Source organism: Cuculus canorus, chromosome 2, assembly GCF_017976375.1.
Source record: "Cuculus canorus isolate bCucCan1 chromosome 2, bCucCan1.pri, whole genome shotgun sequence".
Taxonomy (NCBI): Eukaryota; Metazoa; Chordata; class Aves; order Cuculiformes; family Cuculidae; genus Cuculus; species Cuculus canorus.
In genome coordinates, this window is record NC_071402.1 from 102,258,517 (window position 1) to 102,277,196 (window position 18,680).

Consider the following 18,680-nt stretch of genomic DNA (forward strand, 5'->3'; position numbering starts at 1 on the left):
CCATCCTGTATATCCACCTTCTCTTCATGCCTCATGTACTCCTCTCACAGATTCCTAATGTTGTTACATACTGTATCAGGACGTTACATCAACATAGTTTCAGTGCAGTTATGTTTTCAGTGAATTCTACACCTGTCATGAAATAATAAGTTGGTCTGAGCATTCAACCATGGGTTGGTTTTCTTAGGTAGCCCAGGTTGCTTACCAGTTTTCAGAGCTCTGGTTACTCAGCTGCACGATCACAGAATATTTTAAATGACATATTGCCATGAAGAACTCAGAAGAGCAATAAAATACTGACAAAATCTCAAAGCTTCACATGTCCACTTATACTGCTATATATGTACCTGCTCGTAGTAGGTGTACATACCTCTTCACAACAGCATCTTTACTCCAAGGAATAAACACAGAAAACAGAGCTTTGCCAGCCCAGCATGACAGCTTAATCCCTGCACACTATAATTTTCCCTGGATGGATATCCACATAGGAAACTAAAAATCAAAGTGTAGACATAACCGGACTGATATTGGTTATCTTCTATTGATCTATAGAACATAAGGTCCTGTTTAGCACAAACACCATCAGTGAAGCAGCGAAACAGTTTATTTAAATCTGCCTGCTCTCACAGAAATGTTCTCCATGGGCTGAAATCTCCATGGCTTTGCTCCCATATTGGGGTGAGCTTTTTCCCCAAAAAAATCTGAGGAAAATCCTCCTCAGGATTCTTGAGCCATGCAAAAATCAGTAGAAAGGGCAGCAATAAAGAACAAGGACTTCCCTCCCTCTCGTTTTGCAAATGCATCAACAAATATTTCCTCATAAACTTACAAGCATCTTTATTTTAAAAGCCTATAGACTGACATTCTCAAGACCAGAAGGAATCCCTCAGATCACCCAGATTTACCTCTCCTGTAACACAAGGTAAAGAACGTCAATAATTTCTACACCAAGCCAATGACTTCTACTCAAGTGACAAGATGCTCTGCATAAATATTTCCAATGTAGATTTCAAGACTGCAAGTGATGGAGAATCCCCCACTTCATACATAAGGGGTTTATTTTGGATTATTTCTGCCAACACTTTTTATTTCTTTGGCAAGGTTTTCAATAATTCATTGCATAATAAAGTATGAAATAGCTGGGAGGAAAAGAAAATCCAAATATATCTAAGCATACTCAGCATACCACAGCCAATATCTTCAGCAGACTGGTATAGGATCAAACATCCCTACAGTGTTGCAATGCATATTCCACCTGTTCTGTACTGCCCGACCACAAAAGTACAAAAAAGAGGAATTGGAACCAACTTTAATTAAAACTTGCTCAAAATCCCAGGCTTAAAATGTTACGTTACAGGGAGATCTTTTTCCCCGTTATTAATAATTATACCAATTAATTATTTTTACTATTAAATGCAAGAAAAAAAACATTAATATTTCTTTCCAAAATCTTAACATGCAGGAAGACACAAAACCACAAATATTTTGAGAATGTTAATTTTCCTTTGACCTTTCCTTCACATTGCTATGAATTTCTTGATGTCTCTGGTTTACATTAGAGCTAGTTAAAAATGAAGTGGATCAGTGTTTATTCCAGCAACACTACTTCTACATCATTCTGCATCCCTAAGTGTTTTGTGGCAGGACACTTTCCACTCCATACTTACTTACTCCATCCTTAAAGACATTCTGTGCCCAGAAGGTGCTCACAACAGCAAGGACTACAGACCAAAGTTGAAGTCCAAGAACTTAAATCTTGGAAGAAACCTGGACTTTGTGTCCTACTGATGAGCACTTGAATGACTTCTTGAGGTGTATTGTTCTTGTCTGGCCAGCAGGTGCCCACCAAGCCATTCTATCACTTCCTCTCCTCAGTAGGACAGGGAGACAAAAAATATGACAAGTGTGCACGTGTCAAGATAAGGACAGGGAGATCACTCAGCAATTACTGTCACAGGCGAAACAGACTTGGCTCAAGGAAATCAACTTATTGCCAGTCAAATCAGGGTAGGATGATGAGAAATAAAACCAAAATTTAAAAACACCTTTCCCCTACACCTCCTTTCTTCCTGGGCTCAAATTCACTCCTGATTTCTCTACCTCCTCCACCGCAGCACCACAGGGAGATGGGGAATAGGGGTTGCATCCAGTTGATCACACATTGTTTCTGCAGCTCCTCTCTCCCCAGGCAGATAACTCCTCACACTCTTCCCCTGCACCGGTGTGGGGTCCCTCACACAGGAGACAGTCTTTCCAACATGAGTCCTTCTCACAGGCTGCAGTGCTTCACAAACTGATCCACCATGTGTCCTTTCCACAAGGTGCAGTCCTTCAGGGACAGACTGCTTCAGAAAAAAGTCACAAATCCTGCCAGCAAACCTGCTCCAACGTGGGCTGTTCTCTCCACAGGGCCACAGGTCCTGCCAGGACCCTGCTCCAGTGTGGGCTCTCCACAGGGTTACAGCCTCCTTTTGGTGCATCCACCTGCTCTGACATGGGGCCCTCTATTGGCTGCAGGTGAATATCTGCTCCACCTTTAACCTCCATGGGCTGCAGGGGTGCAGCCTGCCTCACCATGGGCTGCTCCACCACCTGGAGCACCTCCTCCCACTCCTTTCTTCACTGACCTTGGTGTCTGCAAAGTTGTTTCTCTCACATATTCTCACTCCTCTCAAGCTGCAGTTACGCAAGGGGGTTTTCCCTTCTTAAATATTTTATCACAGAGGTGCTACCACCATCATTGTTTGGCTTGGCCTTGGCCAGCAGCAGGTCTGTCTAGGAGCATTAACTCCATTGGATGCAGGGGAAGCTTCTGGCAGCTTCTTACAGACGCCACCTCTACCGCCCCTCTGCTACTGAAACCTTGCCACACAAACCCAATGTACTTCTACAGGATGCTATTTCTGTCCCAGTATTTCCCAGTATCCTCATAATACCCTATGGCTCTGAACTCTCTCTTCCTTTCTTCTGAAGGCAGGAGGGCCACACAGACCAAGAACAGCACACTCTGACAAATCCTGAACTTTTTAAGACAACAAAAAAGCAAGAGTATTTCAGATTAGTATTCAGCATCAATCTCTCAGCACACAGAGGGATGCAAAAGAAATCCATGACTTCCAGTATCTGAAAAAAAACCTTCCAATTTCCATGAGAAGTCATTAATGGCCAACGTGAATTCCAGTATTTCCTCTCACACCACCCACAAAATTTTCCCCCAGGCCATGCTCTTCAAAATAAAGGAAAACCAGTCACATTTATTAGGGTGTGAGAGTAATAAGAGATGCTTTACTGTAGGGCGTGGTGCTCTGCATAGTCCTTTGTTTACTCAGTCTGGTTAGATGTGAACAAGATGTGCTTTTGTCAGCCCAGTGCTGTGTCCAGGGCCACAGCAGTACCTATCAGATTATCCTCTTCAGACCACAGTCTCCCTAGCTTGAAGCACAGGTGGAGCAAGTGACATCTCATCTGCAAAAGATCATAAAGCAGGCTTCATGCAGACAAAATTCTCTTTTCCAGGGAATAAATTGAGGCCACCAGCTATTATGCAGACCTGTCCCTTGTTCGAGTCAATATGGTAGGTCATGTCAAGCTGCTCTGAAGATGAAGGCTGGGTCCTTCTCTAGCCTTCAGACCATTTCTAACAGCATCAACACACTTTCTTTAAAAGCCTTTAGAGAGTCACAAAGCTGCCTCCTCTGTTTAGACTAGTTTCAGGGAAGCCAGCATACGAACAGATATCAAGCCTACAAACTTGTGGAAAAGAAGGCTTTCTCCTATTCTGCTTTCCTTCTGTCTTTCTTGATACTCACATATCTTCCTCCCAAATGACCCAGAATTTCTTCAGGCAGCTTTTTAGGTTATCCTACATATACAGTCACATTAAAATAACATGATTATTGTCCAGTTTACTTCAATGCAAGCCTGGCTCTGAAGAGACTTATTTTACAAAAACGCACAGAATATCTTCATAAAATCCAAAATAATACACTTACAAACTTCTATTCTGAAATAAGATGGTTGATGTGACAGCTTGCACTAAATAAAAAGGTGCGAAATAAACCAGGATGCATTGTTTTTGTGAAAATTAATCTCTTCATGAGCCCTAAAAGAGCCCTACAGTTTGCTTTCTTCGTACCTGTGCCTCAAGCACTAATTTCAATAGCAAAGACAGAGATGGTAGCAAATGTTGTTTTGCAGAGTGCCCCCTCACTGTATTTCTTTCCTTAGTCACAGAAACTGGAATTTTATTCATATGCCTCCAAGCCACAAATCATCTCTGTTATCAGTAGAGAGGTGGAAGAAACTGAAATAAACTGTACAAAACCCATTGGTACTGCAATGTTTAAAAACAACCTAATGGGTGGGCAAAAACCTCCCAGAGTTCCCCTTGAGCCAACCCAGTCACACTCAAGACCTTGTCTTTAAAATCTCGTGGTGTGCCTGTATCTGCAGCAGTATGTGTCTACCCCAGGATTTATTTCTAGCTTCAATGCACAGCCTCGGACAATTTGCTTTGCAGGTTTGGCTAAAACAAACCTAAAAGCTAATGCCTCTGATCTCAAAGGTATTTGAAAACCTAACTACTGCATATGTAGGAAAATCTTACTAATTTAAGAGCAAGAGTTTACCAGCTAAACTGTTTCCAGGACTGGATCTCATTGGTGTAAATCAGGTTTAGAAAGCCCATTTTCTTCTTTCTCACTTTCTGTCTGGAGTTACCTTTAAATACTGGCTGCCATTCCTCCGGGTTGCTGGGACTAGCCGGCTGGAGATGGCATTTGATGCTCTGTGCTACCACCTGCAGTCCACTCGCAGCCTCCACAGACAAGTGAAATCGGACGGGAAATACTGTGGTCGCCCTGTCACGTGGTACGAACCTGTCCCCTGCTCCCTGTGAAGATCTCAAGGAAACGGCACCACCTTCCCGAGAAAGGGATCAGAAGACACAGAAAGGGCGAAGGATGGTAGGAAGGATGCCTGCATCCAACAGCAAGTTGGAATACAACCCCTATTCCAACTTGGCACTTTGCTTTCAGGATAGACGTTGATGGGGTCTGTTGACTGTTTGCCTGGTGTTGTCTTTTGAAAACAAAGTATCGTTTTGGTAGAGAAGTGTTTTTCTAAACTCTCTGTTCTGCCCCAAAATCAGATGTTCTGCCTTGCAGAGCTTTATTTGTTTTACACACCCACCCACCTGGGTCTGCTAAATTCAGGGTTCCCACAATGGTTTTTCCTTTCTTCATTCCACCTTCTGCAGCTGCAGAACAGCATGATACAGTCACAAGAAAATAACAGAGGAAAAAAAAATTGTATTCAAACTTTAACCCAATAAAATTGTTTCCCATTTGTTTTTTTTTTTTCCTCATAAGAGTCCAAACTCCCCAGAAGTTACAGACATCGTGTTCCGCCAAGGGGAGCTCAGGATCTTACAGAATCTAGCTTTTAATAGGCCGCTTTTTCATGATTGTTTGTAGGGTGAGATAAGGTCTTTAAAATAAAAAGTAAGAATGGGAGCCTGGAGCCAGGCTCTGTTCCCAGCTTTCCAACTGTCCGGTCGTTAGCCTCTGGCCAAAACACTACACTTTAACTGTTGTGCAGCAGGATTATGAAATGTGAACAACTACAGACAATCTTTGAAATCTAGATAGGAAAATTGATTCCTCTAGAATTTTAAAAAATATCCAGCTTTACTCTTCTAGCATCTTTCAACTCATACACAAAAAAAGCACTGAACTACAGGTGTTATGTAAAGGATGAATGAGCACATGTTCGGACAGGGATGCTGAAACAGCAACTACTTGTGTAAAAAAATCTGCTTTGTTTGTTAAAAGCCTTGGTCAAGCTCTTAAATTTCTCTATGCCTCAGTTTCTATATATAGAAGAGGAATAAAACAATTGGGTAGTACGGTAAATATGTCATTATTTCTGAGGCACTTAGATCTTGCAGTAAGTAGATGCTTTCCAAGTATCTACAGATCTGCTAAGCAAAGAACAGACAAGTGGTGTTTTCAGCTCTGCACCTCTCCCCATTCTGGATGTTATCAGCACTTCACAGGGGAAAACAGTACATGCCTGTGTACCAGGTACCTCAGTTCACACATTCCTTCTCTCCCAATAAGCACACACACGTACCCAACAGCAAATCCTTCTACAATTAATGAGCTTCCAGCAACACTGCCTTTTTTGCCATCCTCAGTAAGGAGTGACAATACAGATGGTTCTACAGAGTGATAATGTTTCAAGAGCCCCATACAGAAAGATATGCAGAAAGCAGTGGTCTGAGGTTACAGAAGTATAGTCCCAGTCCCCACACAGACAGGCTTTCCACTGGATTTAGTGAGAGTAAACGCTGAGGAATCCTGGCAGTTCTACCTTAATGAGAGAAGTCAAGGGTCTCTGGTTAATCAAAAGAAGTCATTAGGGAAAAGGAAAAAAGGACATTTGATTAAAGAAAAAATCCTTCCAAAATAACTGATACTAGAAGTCTGCTTGCATTATTCAAAGAAGAGCTTTAATCTTCTACCACATAAGGCTTTCCTTATTAAAACTCTCAGTTTCACTTCATAAAACTTTCAGAGCTTTTCAACTATGAAATTAGTCTAATTTCATTAGTTCTTGGTTATACCTATCCTTTCCAATTCCAAGCAAAAGTAATGCATTGTCAATTAACAGATATCCCTAAAATCATTTTTGTTGTTATTCAATTAGGAAAGCAACTCGCAAAATTAAAAACGTATAGCACAATTGGTTTAACTTGTGTCTCTCTGATGAAAAAGGTCTTTCTGCAGCTTTCTGAGCTACGGACACATTGTCCCTCACTCCACTCATTCTCTGAAAATACATCTCCAGTGAGCAGATTCACTTTGTAAAAGTCACAGTAACATCAGAATGCCTCATCATACGAAAAGATTACTGCCTGGTTCCCCAAGTTCAAGACTGCAAAAATCTTTCATGTATCAAGACAGGTGTTGGCCATCTTTTTAACTCCTTTTCAGCAGGGAAATAATTAAAAAAAAAACCTGAGCACTTAAGGCAAGATTTTCTCACTTCCCAAGCCACAGAGAATCAGAAAATTTAGGCAGTTGACACATCATTTTTTTGGCAGACCAGGTCAAGGCAATGCCACTGAACACTGTCAGTACAACTATCCATTTACTTGTGGGTCTTTTCATAGAAAGATGTCCAGTGTTCACCAGTTTTATTAAGTTAGCAAACAAGGTTATAAAGTCCTCTAAGTAAACCTTCTAAATGTATGAGGCCTGATTTTCTCTTCCCCTACCTGTGACTTGTGGGGAATTAACTACATCTCTGAGTTTACTGCTGAGTGAAGAAATCAGAACTTACTTCTCCCATTGACTTTTGACCTGACTGCAACATACTAAATACAGGAGTCTTAAAACAAGCTACCTGTCAAGGGGAAAAAAAAAAAAAAAAGTGTTTTTTTTTCTAGCAGTAGGGTTACCCTCGTGTTAAGTGACAGATCTGCAGGCTGTCTGCACTTCTACAGCCGCCTGTTCGTCACTCAGCTGCTCTAACGGGAATCAGCTCCTCTCCCGCAGCAGAAAGACCTCCTCGACGGCCAAACCCGCTTCCTCAGCGTCGGATTTGGCGACACGCGGGTAACAGCCGGCAGCGAGCCCCGTGCCGTGTTTCGGGGCTCCCTCCCGGCGGCGGGTGGCAGCCGGCAGGATGCGGGATGCTACGTTCGCTCCCGCCCTGCTCGGGACGGGCAGAGCCCGCAGCCACAGCAGCCCTCCCGCTGCGGCCAGACCCACCGCGCGGCGCCGCCTGCTCCGGGGCGGCCCCGCACAGCGCCCGCCGAGAAAACCCTCCTCAAGGGACGAAAAGGGACGGGGGAAGCTCAAATCTCTCCCGAATTCAGTCCCACCCGCACGGCTCCGCCTGCTCCCAGGCGGCCCCGCAAAGGACCCGCAGAGAAAATCCCCCTCCTCGAGGGATGCTCTCCCAAAGGGAGTGGGAAGCTCACATCTCTCCCGAAATCAGTCCCACCCGCACGGATCCGCCTGCTCCCGGGCGGCCCCGCGAAGGACCCCTGGGGCTAATCCCCCTCCTCAAGGGATGCTCTCCCAAAGGGAGCGGGAAGCTTACATCTCTCCCGAAATCAGTCCCATCCACACGGCTCCGCCTGATCCCGGGCGGCTCCGCAAAGGACCCCCGGGGCTAATCCCCCTCCTCGGGGGATGGAAGGGACGACGACGCCACTCACCCCACAGCAGCAGAACGCGGAGCTGCAGCCGGCGGCCCGCGGGCGCCTGCATCCCGGCGCGGGCGGCGGGGAGAGAGCCCGCATGGGGCGGCCGCTCCGGCACCGCGCAGGAACCGCCGGCCCCGCGCCGGGGAGGCTCCGCCGCACCCCGGGGAGCGAGGGGCGCGACCACCCCGCCCCAGGGCTGCCGGGCTGGGGGCGGCACCGGGGCGCGGGGCCAGGGGGGCGTATGGGTGTGACAGCGGGAGTGGGTGTGACAGCGAGTCTGTAGTGACAGTGAGTGTGTGTGTGCAGGGGGTTGCGTGTGTAGCAGGGGTGTCTGTATGTGCGTGTGCGTGTGTGTATGTGTATGTGTTTCTGTGTGTGTGTATTTGTGTTTGTGTGTGTATGCATATGTGTATGTGTGTATATGTGTGTTTATGTGTGTTTATGTTTGTGTGTTTGTGTGTGTAAGTGTATGTGTGTGTGTAGGTGTGTGTTCATGGGTTTGTGTATGTGTTTGTGTGTGTATGTGTTTTTGTGTATGTGTGTGTATGTGTGTGTGTGAGACAGCGAGTGTGTGTGTGACAGTGTTTGTATGCAGGGGTGCATGTGTAGTGGGGGGTGTCTCTGTGTGTGTGTGTCTGTGTCTGTGTCTGTGCATGTGTCTGTGTGTGTCACTGTGTCTGCATCTGTGTGTGTGTGTGTGTCTGTGTCTGTGCATGTGTCTGTGTGTGTCACTGTGTCTGCATCTGTGTGTGTCCGTGTCTGTCCATGTGTGTATATGTGTCCGTCTGTGTATCTGTGTCCGTGTGTGTGTCTATCTCTTTATGTGTCTCTGTGTGTGCACATGCACATGTGTGTGTGTGCCCACACACAAGGGCAGCCATGCCTCCAAAAGCCACAGCAAGGAAGGATACCTCTCCGAACCCACAAGGCTGGGAGGGTGGTTTGAGGGGAAGGACTCTCTCTCCCCCAATGGGAAGGTTCTAGTCCCCAGTGTCTGAAAGGCTCAGGGACCCCTCACCTCCTGACTTGGGAGCCAGGACAGCCCCATCGCCCCACCACAACACCCGGGCAGCAAGGGTGAAGGCACAAGGGGCTGGAGGGTACCACCTGTGTTAATCCACCTGCAGCCCTTGTGGTTTAGCTTGCACGGCGCTGACATGTTAGCACACTTAATATTTACAGCTGAACATGGGCAGCAAGCTAACCTAGCCCTGCACAGTGCCAGAGCAGGGCAGCCAGGAGCTCTAATAAAATGCTTAATGTATTTTTATGTTGCCATTTCATCTATGGCTCTGTTCAGAGAATGGTACCTCTCTTCATTTTCATCAATATTTAAAGACTCCGTTTCTGGAGCTCTCTGGAAATTAGCATCTCCAGCAAGAAATGGCAGGTTAAGAAGCTGCTAAAGAAGCCTTTTCTTTGTTAAAAATAATTGTCCTGCTCAGTAATAAAGAGTGAGTTTCTAGGTGCACGGACACTCCACTTTTCAGCAGAACATTAATACCATTGTTGAAGGTCAAATGTACAATAAAGCTTTAAATTTCAAAAATATTTTCATGCCATACACAAGAACAAAGAGTGCTTATAAGTATTAGTCAGGTTGTTCCCATTGACTTTATACACACTTGTATAGCACAGTGCTTTCAAACACTTCTGGAGAGTGGGTCCCCAACACTAGCAGAATTATGCATTGCACATGCCTCCAAAACCAAACCTCTCAATACACAAACTATTTCTGATTTATCATGTTACCTAGGCTGAAGGAAAAGGAAAACCTGGGAAAACACAGAAAAGACTGGGAATCCATAGTGTTGAAAACAGCTCTGCAGATATTCAAGTGTGTCAGTTATAATGAACCTCCTATCATTTGTGTGCCACTTTTTCTTTGTAGCTGAAAGCCAATCTTGTGAAATACTATAAACCCTAAATAAACCCTAGCTTGGGGAGATTATCCTTCAGCAGACTGCCTTTCCTTGCCACCTCAAGTACCGGCCCAGATAGAGTTGCCACTTGCCTTCATGGAGACACCTCGTCCAATGTTGCATGGAAAGTTTTCTTTTCCTCTCCCTAGAACAGCAATTTTGTATAAAAGACACATCAAGACCACATTTAATAGGATTGCGCACTAGAGTGAGGTTTGAAAACGTAGGTTCAGTTCTTTTGTGGTTTTAAAGTAAAGTACGTCATCTTTCCCATTCAGTGCTCTTAGAAGCATGCCTCCGCTCCTCCAGAAATTTAAAAAACTAAAAGGTATCTGCAGGTTATTAAAATAATTTCCTCCTTTACATTCTACTTGAGTAATTTCACACAAATCTTTTCTCCTATCTTTTTAACATCAATATAGGAAATGTACAAACATGTTAAAAAAAATCAGAGTTAAAAAAATGGCTTCTTCCAGTGACTCAAAGGTTACACTGTGGTATACTAACTGCACATAAAAGCCAAATTAATTTTAAGTCAGCCAGATTTGAAGAGCTGAAACTTTCTATGCCTATATTACCTGAATTGAAGAGTGAGAAAAAAAGGACATTTTTGTATGTGAAGATCTTCTCTTTTTTTAACTTAAGAGTAGAAATGGATGAGGGGAATGCACAGATACTTTGCCAGCCTTCTAAAATGGCATTTTTTTAAGCCACATGCAAGTGAGGTCTTTGATTTCAGCTGGGTTCCTGTGTTCAGAGCAAAGCATCTCAGCAGTGTGTACCTGTTTCAAACCACACTGTGTTTCAGAGCTGCTGAGCTGTGAGTGTTCAGCAACTCTAAGACCCTTTTATTTTGCATACTAATCTATGACATGGCAGCCTTTCCACTGGCGCAAAATGTGGGCTTTCTTTGAAGGAATCGGAACATTCAATCACTGTGCTTTCATAGTAGTTTCTAGGATGGAAAACTTGACAAGAGAAGTAAGCACAAGTCTGTAAGAGCTGAGGTGTCTTACTGATTCCCAGGGTTTTTTCTCTTATCAAAAGGAGCATCTCAAGGCTGCATGTCATGCACGTTCTGATCCTCTTTTCTTGTTGCATGCAGCTATTCTTCTTTTGCATATCAGGCAGGAGTTCTAGGGTAACAAGAAGTCTTTGGAATTTGGCTCAGGCACAGGAAAGAAGCCATACCTTCATTTTTAATGTAAGCATTAGCAAAGTTCTCACAATGCTCTGTTCCTTCTTGGCTAAACAAAGCCAAAATTAATTTGTGGGCTTTTAAACACTTCACTGCAATTACATACCAGAGGCTTTGAATTTTCACTCAGAAAATGCTTTTATTTTCTCCCGACAGGCTGTCTGAGCAGCTTGAGAAATGCCAGCAAGGGAATATGAAGACTGTCTCCAAATGTGGTTGTGTCTCAGAGAAATAACTTAGCTTGGAAGGAGAACGCTGCAAGAAGAGAGATGCAAACATATACATATATTTTTCTTTTTAGAAACAATAATGCTGTCAACAATTTCTATTGATATAAAATCTTAAAGAGCTGAAGTCCGAAATCTTAGAGTCAACAATTCTCTTGCAGCCATCTGAGGGAATATCAAAGGATCATTTTATAACCCCTGATACTGAGCTGATTCTGCAGAGATTGGTGAAGGAACACACAGTATCAACATAAACCTTCCTGCCTGCCATAGAAAGCAGTGAAGCCTGTTTGAGTTCAGCTTAAGCCCAGGATTTCTGATTCCACAAGTGGACTCTAATCAGTGCGATTATGACACAGCCAGCAACTCCTTCACATGAAAACAGACAAATTGCCCTTCTTAGGTGCATGAAAGACTGACTTTAGGGCTGAGTAAGGCAAATGCTAAGACACATCTTGTGTGGGAAATTACATAAATTTCCATTCCATGGAAAAATGCAGCACTATATAAAATGGAAAATATTATCATATTAAATAAAAGATTATTTGGAGGCACAAAATGAATGCAATAGATAACATTTCTAACCTTCTCCATTCCTAATTCCTATTCTAGTTCACCTTCTAAAATAAAAATGAAAATTCAACACCCCCCCGGTTTCATTAAGGCTGACTTTAACTTGCTATCACATTCACACTGTTAGATTTCTATCCTAATAAATCATCCTATTTTAATCCTGTCATGTTTACAGCCCTTAGGCAACTCCAGTTGATGCACTGATCACTTACACCTTTTTCCACAGACACATCTCACAGCATTCACTACAAATTACATCAAATGTAAACCCTGGCACAAAGATTGCCTCAGCGTTTTACTCATCTACTTTCCCTTGCCTTGTGATGGTGAAGAGCTCCAGCTTCCATTATTCGAGGACGAGACTCAGAGAGCTTCCCCTGTGTCATACATTCACTTTACAAGTACTGCCTCCCTTTCCCCTGACTGAGAAGCAAAGCACAGTAAACACTTTTGCTTCTAAATGGGAAATACAGAGAAAATTTGTTGGCAGTATGACTAAAGCACACCCCTGATTGTCACTGCCACTGAAAAGGGGAAAGGCAGGAAAAAAGATGGGAAGTCAGAGACACATGGTTGCTTGTGTTTTCCATCACTGTCATAGATCTTTCCAGGGATCTCAAATGTATCCATTCACGAAGGGTTTTTCACCCTTTGAGCACACACATTCATAAGCCTCAGGATTCTCTACAAATAAAATTGCAATAAAGGAGACCAATTATTTTCCTCAAATAGCAATGAAACTACTGTTTGCATTTATGAGTGTACCAATTAAAGGTTCAAGCGAGTTTGTTGCCCTTACAGAAAAGATTGCATCTGCTCAGGTTCTGCCAACCACAAACAACAGAGAGTATCTCATTATGCCAAGTGACCATAATTCTCATTTGAGAAAATGACATGTCTCAAACATCTGGAGTAGCACAAAAATAAGAACAGGACATGAGTGGGAATAGTGAGCTGAAGATTTATCTGGTAGTACTTGCTATCTTCACTCAACATCAAACAACAGCATATGCTGCTGAAACATGTGTGCTCAATCTCTTCTCTGAGAATTAATCTACATTTTAAGGAAATTCCAGGTATTATTAAGAAAACTTAAGTGTGTGTTTATGGATTAGTTAACATGAAATAATACCTATCCCCAAATAAAAGTATAAAACGTGGAAGAAGGAAAAGAACATTCTCTTTCCAAATGTTCGCTGTTCATGAAGGTTTTATTCTTCATAATTACCTTTAACAGATTATCTGGCCCTTCGTATGTAAGTGATTTGCTATAAAAATCTCTCACTGTGTTTAACTTTAGTAGTACAATGTTACTGCATCTCATGGAAGTATCAGTGAAATCTTACACAGGATCTCTTCATGCCATTGCTCCTTTTTGTTTTCAACTTAGAAAAGATCAGAAAAAAAACAAAGTAAGATAGCAGTACTCCCCATAACAAGTTGATTTACCAGACATTAAATTGTTTCATGGAAAGGAAATGAACAGCTAATACAGATAAGCATGAATGCTTTAAATAACTTAGATTAACTGACATGGGCAGCTATTTTGTCGGTAGATACAGAAATAAAATACTCCAAAGGCAAGCTATGTTTACCATTGTCTCCTGAGATTTCTAAATGAGAGGAAGGATGCGAGTAAGTGGATGACAGGTGCAGCAGGTGGTATACCACCAGCACATATGCACACTCACCATCTCCATCAATTCTGTCAGCTGGTTGATTCATCAGTTGCAGCTCAATGATTTCAGGTGGAAGTTCCTGCTTGATGTTGGCAAGGCTATCAGGAATACTTGAAGCAAAGCCCAGTGTAAAAAATACAGTGCTGTGATAAGGGAAGAGAGAGGTATCAGAAGAGGTATCAGAAAATATGACCTCTCCCTTGTCCTAAAAGCTGAACCAAGATTTAAAGTTCGCAGTAAAGTTAAACACTGTTGAACATGTGCAAAGTGGGGGTTTTGTGGTGCTCTTGCAAGTGTGCTGGTTGCCTCAGTCATCCATCAGAGGTTAAGACAAATGGGAGTTTAAAAGACAACCTCCAACAGAATGACCCCAAACAAAACTATAATTGTACTTCCCCACAAATGCATGAAACATATGTCGGAGTGGGGGTGAAACATAAACATTTAACAAAAAACATATCCCTGTGAAGACCATAAATTAGGTAACTACTTTTAAAACAGTATTACCCCAAAATATTTTTAACTTGCTCTGTCTTGTCAATGTGTTCCAGTTGTTCCTCCTTCAGAATAATCTCTGCTTATTTTTTGTCTACTCCTCAGAACATTGCTGTTCTAGTGCTGAATAAAATAAATGTCTACAGCTGACCTTGTGAGGAAAGCTGTTTTCATGGGTTGAGATAGCAGTTTCGTCTCTTAAAGTAATAAATATCCTCTAACAGATTTCTTTTATTGCAACACTGCTTCCTTTCCTGGAAAATATTAATAAAAAGATCAAAACTTCTTGAACAACATTTATTTCATTTGCCCATTTTGTTGAGTATGAAACGAGCATTTTGGGTAGTGTTGTGACAGTTTGTGAAATGGGCTCAGAAAGCCTGAGGGTGAAACTGCTCCTCAGGTGAACACGTCCATAGATTTACATTAAATTCATCTATGTCAGAGATATGCATAGATGTTTCCTGACAAAAATAACATATAGATTTATTTCTTACACTAATTAATGCTGGAACCTAGTAAATATTAATTAATTGATAGAAGGGATTCCATTAAAGTAAACTTCAAAAGATGCTGATCTTCCTTAATGGACTATAGAAAAATGGCCTGTTCAAATAGTAACTGAAAAAACTCCAGAAGAAAAGAATTAATATTATCTAGATGATAGTAATAGATTTTCTTAATCAAAGAAATTCTTTGAAGTGAATTATCTTGACCAAATATGAGAAAGTAATTATCTGCCTGGAATTTATGTGGGTCATAAGGGATAGGATGCTAAACTCTACCAGTGAGAGACACCCTGTGGTAACAGCTTAAACTGCCACTCTTGCAGTCGTCTGTGAAGAAACAGCAGAATAATGAATGATTTATGATGATAAATAATAGATTATAAAGCCATCCTTTTAAATAATACATGCAACAACAAGAGCATGGGTCTGGCGTAAAAGTGGCAGATTCTGTTTCCAAACCACTGCTTACAAATTTAAGCTCATCTTTAAGCTCACAAATGAAAACGTTAATCTTTTTCATACCTTCTTCTCCCCCTGCCTGAGGTGTGACTGTACATGCAGCTAGAGCTCACATCCCCTATTAATTCAATTCACAATAACCACTTTTACCATCAGTTCATATACTCCCACTTTATCACATTAAGAAAACCCTACTGGCTTATATTTGTTTTTTCAAACGTCTTGCCTTCATTTATAAGATCCTTCAAATCTTTCCCGTTCTCTGCCTTTTGTCAACACTTTTGTAGGCTTACATTACCCCTAGACCTCTTGAATCCCCAGACAAATAAAGGATATGAAGGAAAATTAGGCTCCTCCAATTCTAAGAGCCACAAGGACTCACACCTATGGAGGTCACTGTGGCTTTAGTCAGATGTGGTATCATGATGTGCCCAAGCTGTGTTTATGAGTTCTCCTCACCACCTCTGCCCTCTGCTCTGCTGCTCCCACACACGGGAGGCCATGCAGCAGATGTGCCCAAAAAGGCAGCAGGTTTTAAGCTGGCCCCTCTCTGCACGTAGGAAAACTGCTGGGCTTTCCTAAGCCAGATTGCTTAAAAGAAGTTCACCCTTATACCAGAGCAGAAAAGCTGCCCTATGTTCCTCTGCACATACTCAGAGATGCCTTGGAAATAGCAAGATCAGGTAGGGCTGCTGCCAGGTAGGTCATTTTTCTAATACAGCAAAAGGATAAGGAAGAAAATGGGGCATTTTGTTCTCTGGAGGGTTTCCTTATCATTCCTATGTGTATTGGAAATAAACACCAGTCGAGGATCTTTTCATGGAATGTGTGGTGCCTGTAGCTCTGGAAGACAAAAGATAACAGCAGTTTATATAGATAACAGCGGTTTACATTTTCTTCCAAGTCTACCAGACTAGCTAAACATGCAGCCTCTCCCTTGCCTGGTTTTATCAAAATGGACTTTAGTATAAACAGTTTAATCTTAATGACATGGGAGAATGAGAGGTTAACAGAAAAAGGCTCAGGTACAAGTACACCTGCTTTTCTACTGGCAGATCTGATGGACTGAATCTCAGGCTAAATTGAAACCAGTTTGGCAGAAACTAAAATAGACAGACTAATTAAAAAGCCAACACTTGAAGAATCTGAAAATTTAATTCTCAAAGCACAGAAAATGTAACTGAATGATTTCTCTTGTATATGTCATTTAATTTTTCCCATTAAATCAGTATTGCTGAACATAAACAGCATCAAGACAAGCTGTAGTCCAACAACATCAGCTGCAAAGTGTATGGCCTAGCAGCATGTTGCCTCTACTCTGCTGCCTCACATTCTGCATGGTAGCGCTCTCAGGTAAGACCATTAACACCACCGACATAAAATCCTCTGACTCATTTTACTTAATAGCTTAGAATAAATGACCATCATCTTCCTCGACTGCAATCCTAAAATCTCATGTGTTTTTCCACTCACGTTTCTCATTGTTACAGGCAACAACACACTGAATATCTTTTTTAAAAATTTCAGCTCCCTCTGCGGTGCAAAATTTTTTTTAAAAAAGAAGCTTAATGTTTCATTATTTAAAACAGGGTAGGAGTGAAAAATTTAGACCAAAAATAGTGTAAGAAAAAACTCTAAATTATTTTCTTGTTTTCTGTGTTGAGTACCTAGGTTGTGAGATCATTCTATGCTAATACCTGGGAATCATGGACCTAATCTTAAATTACCCTAAAGCATGGCATCCCAATAGAGGAATGGCCAAGCCTCACTACAGCCTCCATGTACTCTTTTAAAAGCTCAGTCAGATGCACTCGATATCAGTACTTAGAAATTCATGCAGCAGTCATGCAGTGATGGGGCCATATAAATTTGCTCCTATATAATTGTGTCTGTGAACAGCTGCCTCTATATATATATCTCATCACAAAATATCAAACCACTGCAGAAGAAAAAAAAGGAAAACATCACTAACATCACTGAAACTTTTTATTTTGCTTCATTAAGAGCAAGTTAGCTGATATTCAAAATAAAAATAACGAGAAGCATAACCAAGGTTGTCTTTCTGTCTGTATAAACTCCTACAAAGAGCTCTAACAGGTTTAACCAATTCCGAGTCTTGGATCTCAGGCCCAAGAGAAACCTTCAGCCCAATGAAAAATATAAAAGAAAAGGCAGTGTCTCAGTGCATGATTTGCCACAGAGCACAGCAGAAGCATTAGCAGAGAGAGACCATTTCTGATTGAAAGCATTTAATCAACAAATGATGGAGAAGAAAAAAAAAAAAAACAACAACAAAGCAAAACACCATCTTCTTTTCATTATGAATTCTCAAAGCAGACATTTGCCTTTAGATGTGTGAACAAATATTCTGTCTAGAATTTAAAATAGCTTAAAGTTGGGAACAAGGCGAGATTTGCTCCTCTTCATCCAAAGAGACATAACTCATCTTTGCTCTGGATGAGCAATGCTGCTCCACTTAAAATCTTGTCATATTATATTACAAAAAGTCTCTTCATCCTACTTTGAGATTAGTACTCTCTTTAGGATTATTTTGTAAATTCCTTGCATAAAATCAAGCAGTATCAAAGCAATTGTACCTTAGACAGCAAACCATCTTTAATCTCAGGACCTGGAAGGATGATGGAGAACATGATGGGTACAATTAAAAGTCTTTTAAAGAACAATGCCATCATCTGGCTCAGTCAATATGGGCTCACAAAGGGAAAGTCCTGCTTAACCAGTCTGATATGCCTCTACTATATGGTCACCTAGTGAGTGAAAGGATGGTAATGAATACAGGTTTTCTGAGTTTTAATAAGGTTTTGGTACTGTCCCCCACAGCATCCTTCTGGACAACCTGTCCAGCGGTGAGATGAGCAGGTACAGGGTGCACTGTGTGAAGAACTGGCTGAAGGACAGGGCTTAGAGGGTTGTTGGCTACATCTGACAGGCAGCCAATCACTAGTGCTGTTCCTCGGGGCTCAGTTCTAGGGCTAGTTGTATTCCACATTTGTATCAATGATCTGGGTGCAGGAGCTGAATGCAGTCTTAGGAAGTTTGCTGATGATATTAAACTGGGAGGTGCTGTTGAATCTTTTGAGCGACACGAGGTCTTGCAAAGGGATCTGGATAGATTGGAGCATTGGGCAATCATCAGTGGCATGAAACTGAACCAGACCAAATGCTGGATTCTGCACCGGGGACAGAATAATGCCAGGCACAAATCTAAACTGGGAGGGGAGTGGCTTGAGAACAGCACTGCAGAAATGAGTCTAGGGATGCTTATTGACAGGGGGTTCAACAGGAGTCAGCAGCATGCCCTGGCAACCAGGAGGGAAAACCACATCCTGGGGTGCATTAAACACGGCTCAACTAGACAGTCAAGACACATTATCCCACTGTA

The 18,680-nt window shown here is 42.1% G+C and overlaps 1 protein-coding gene across 1 annotated transcript in view; it reads right to left on the minus strand.

Annotated features, from left to right (window-relative positions):
- RAMP3 (receptor activity modifying protein 3) overlaps positions 1 to 18,680 on the minus strand; it is a 52,619-nt gene that overhangs the window by 33,535 nt on the left and 404 nt on the right. The window contains exons 2-4 of the mRNA XM_054057884.1: positions 13,827 to 13,957; positions 10,230 to 10,282; positions 8,228 to 8,492 (exon numbers count right to left, since the gene is read on the minus strand). Coding sequence (XP_053913859.1) covers positions 8,228 to 8,492; positions 10,230 to 10,282; positions 13,827 to 13,957 — 449 coding nt within the window. The remainder of the gene's footprint in view (positions 1 to 8,227; positions 8,493 to 10,229; positions 10,283 to 13,826; positions 13,958 to 18,680) is intronic.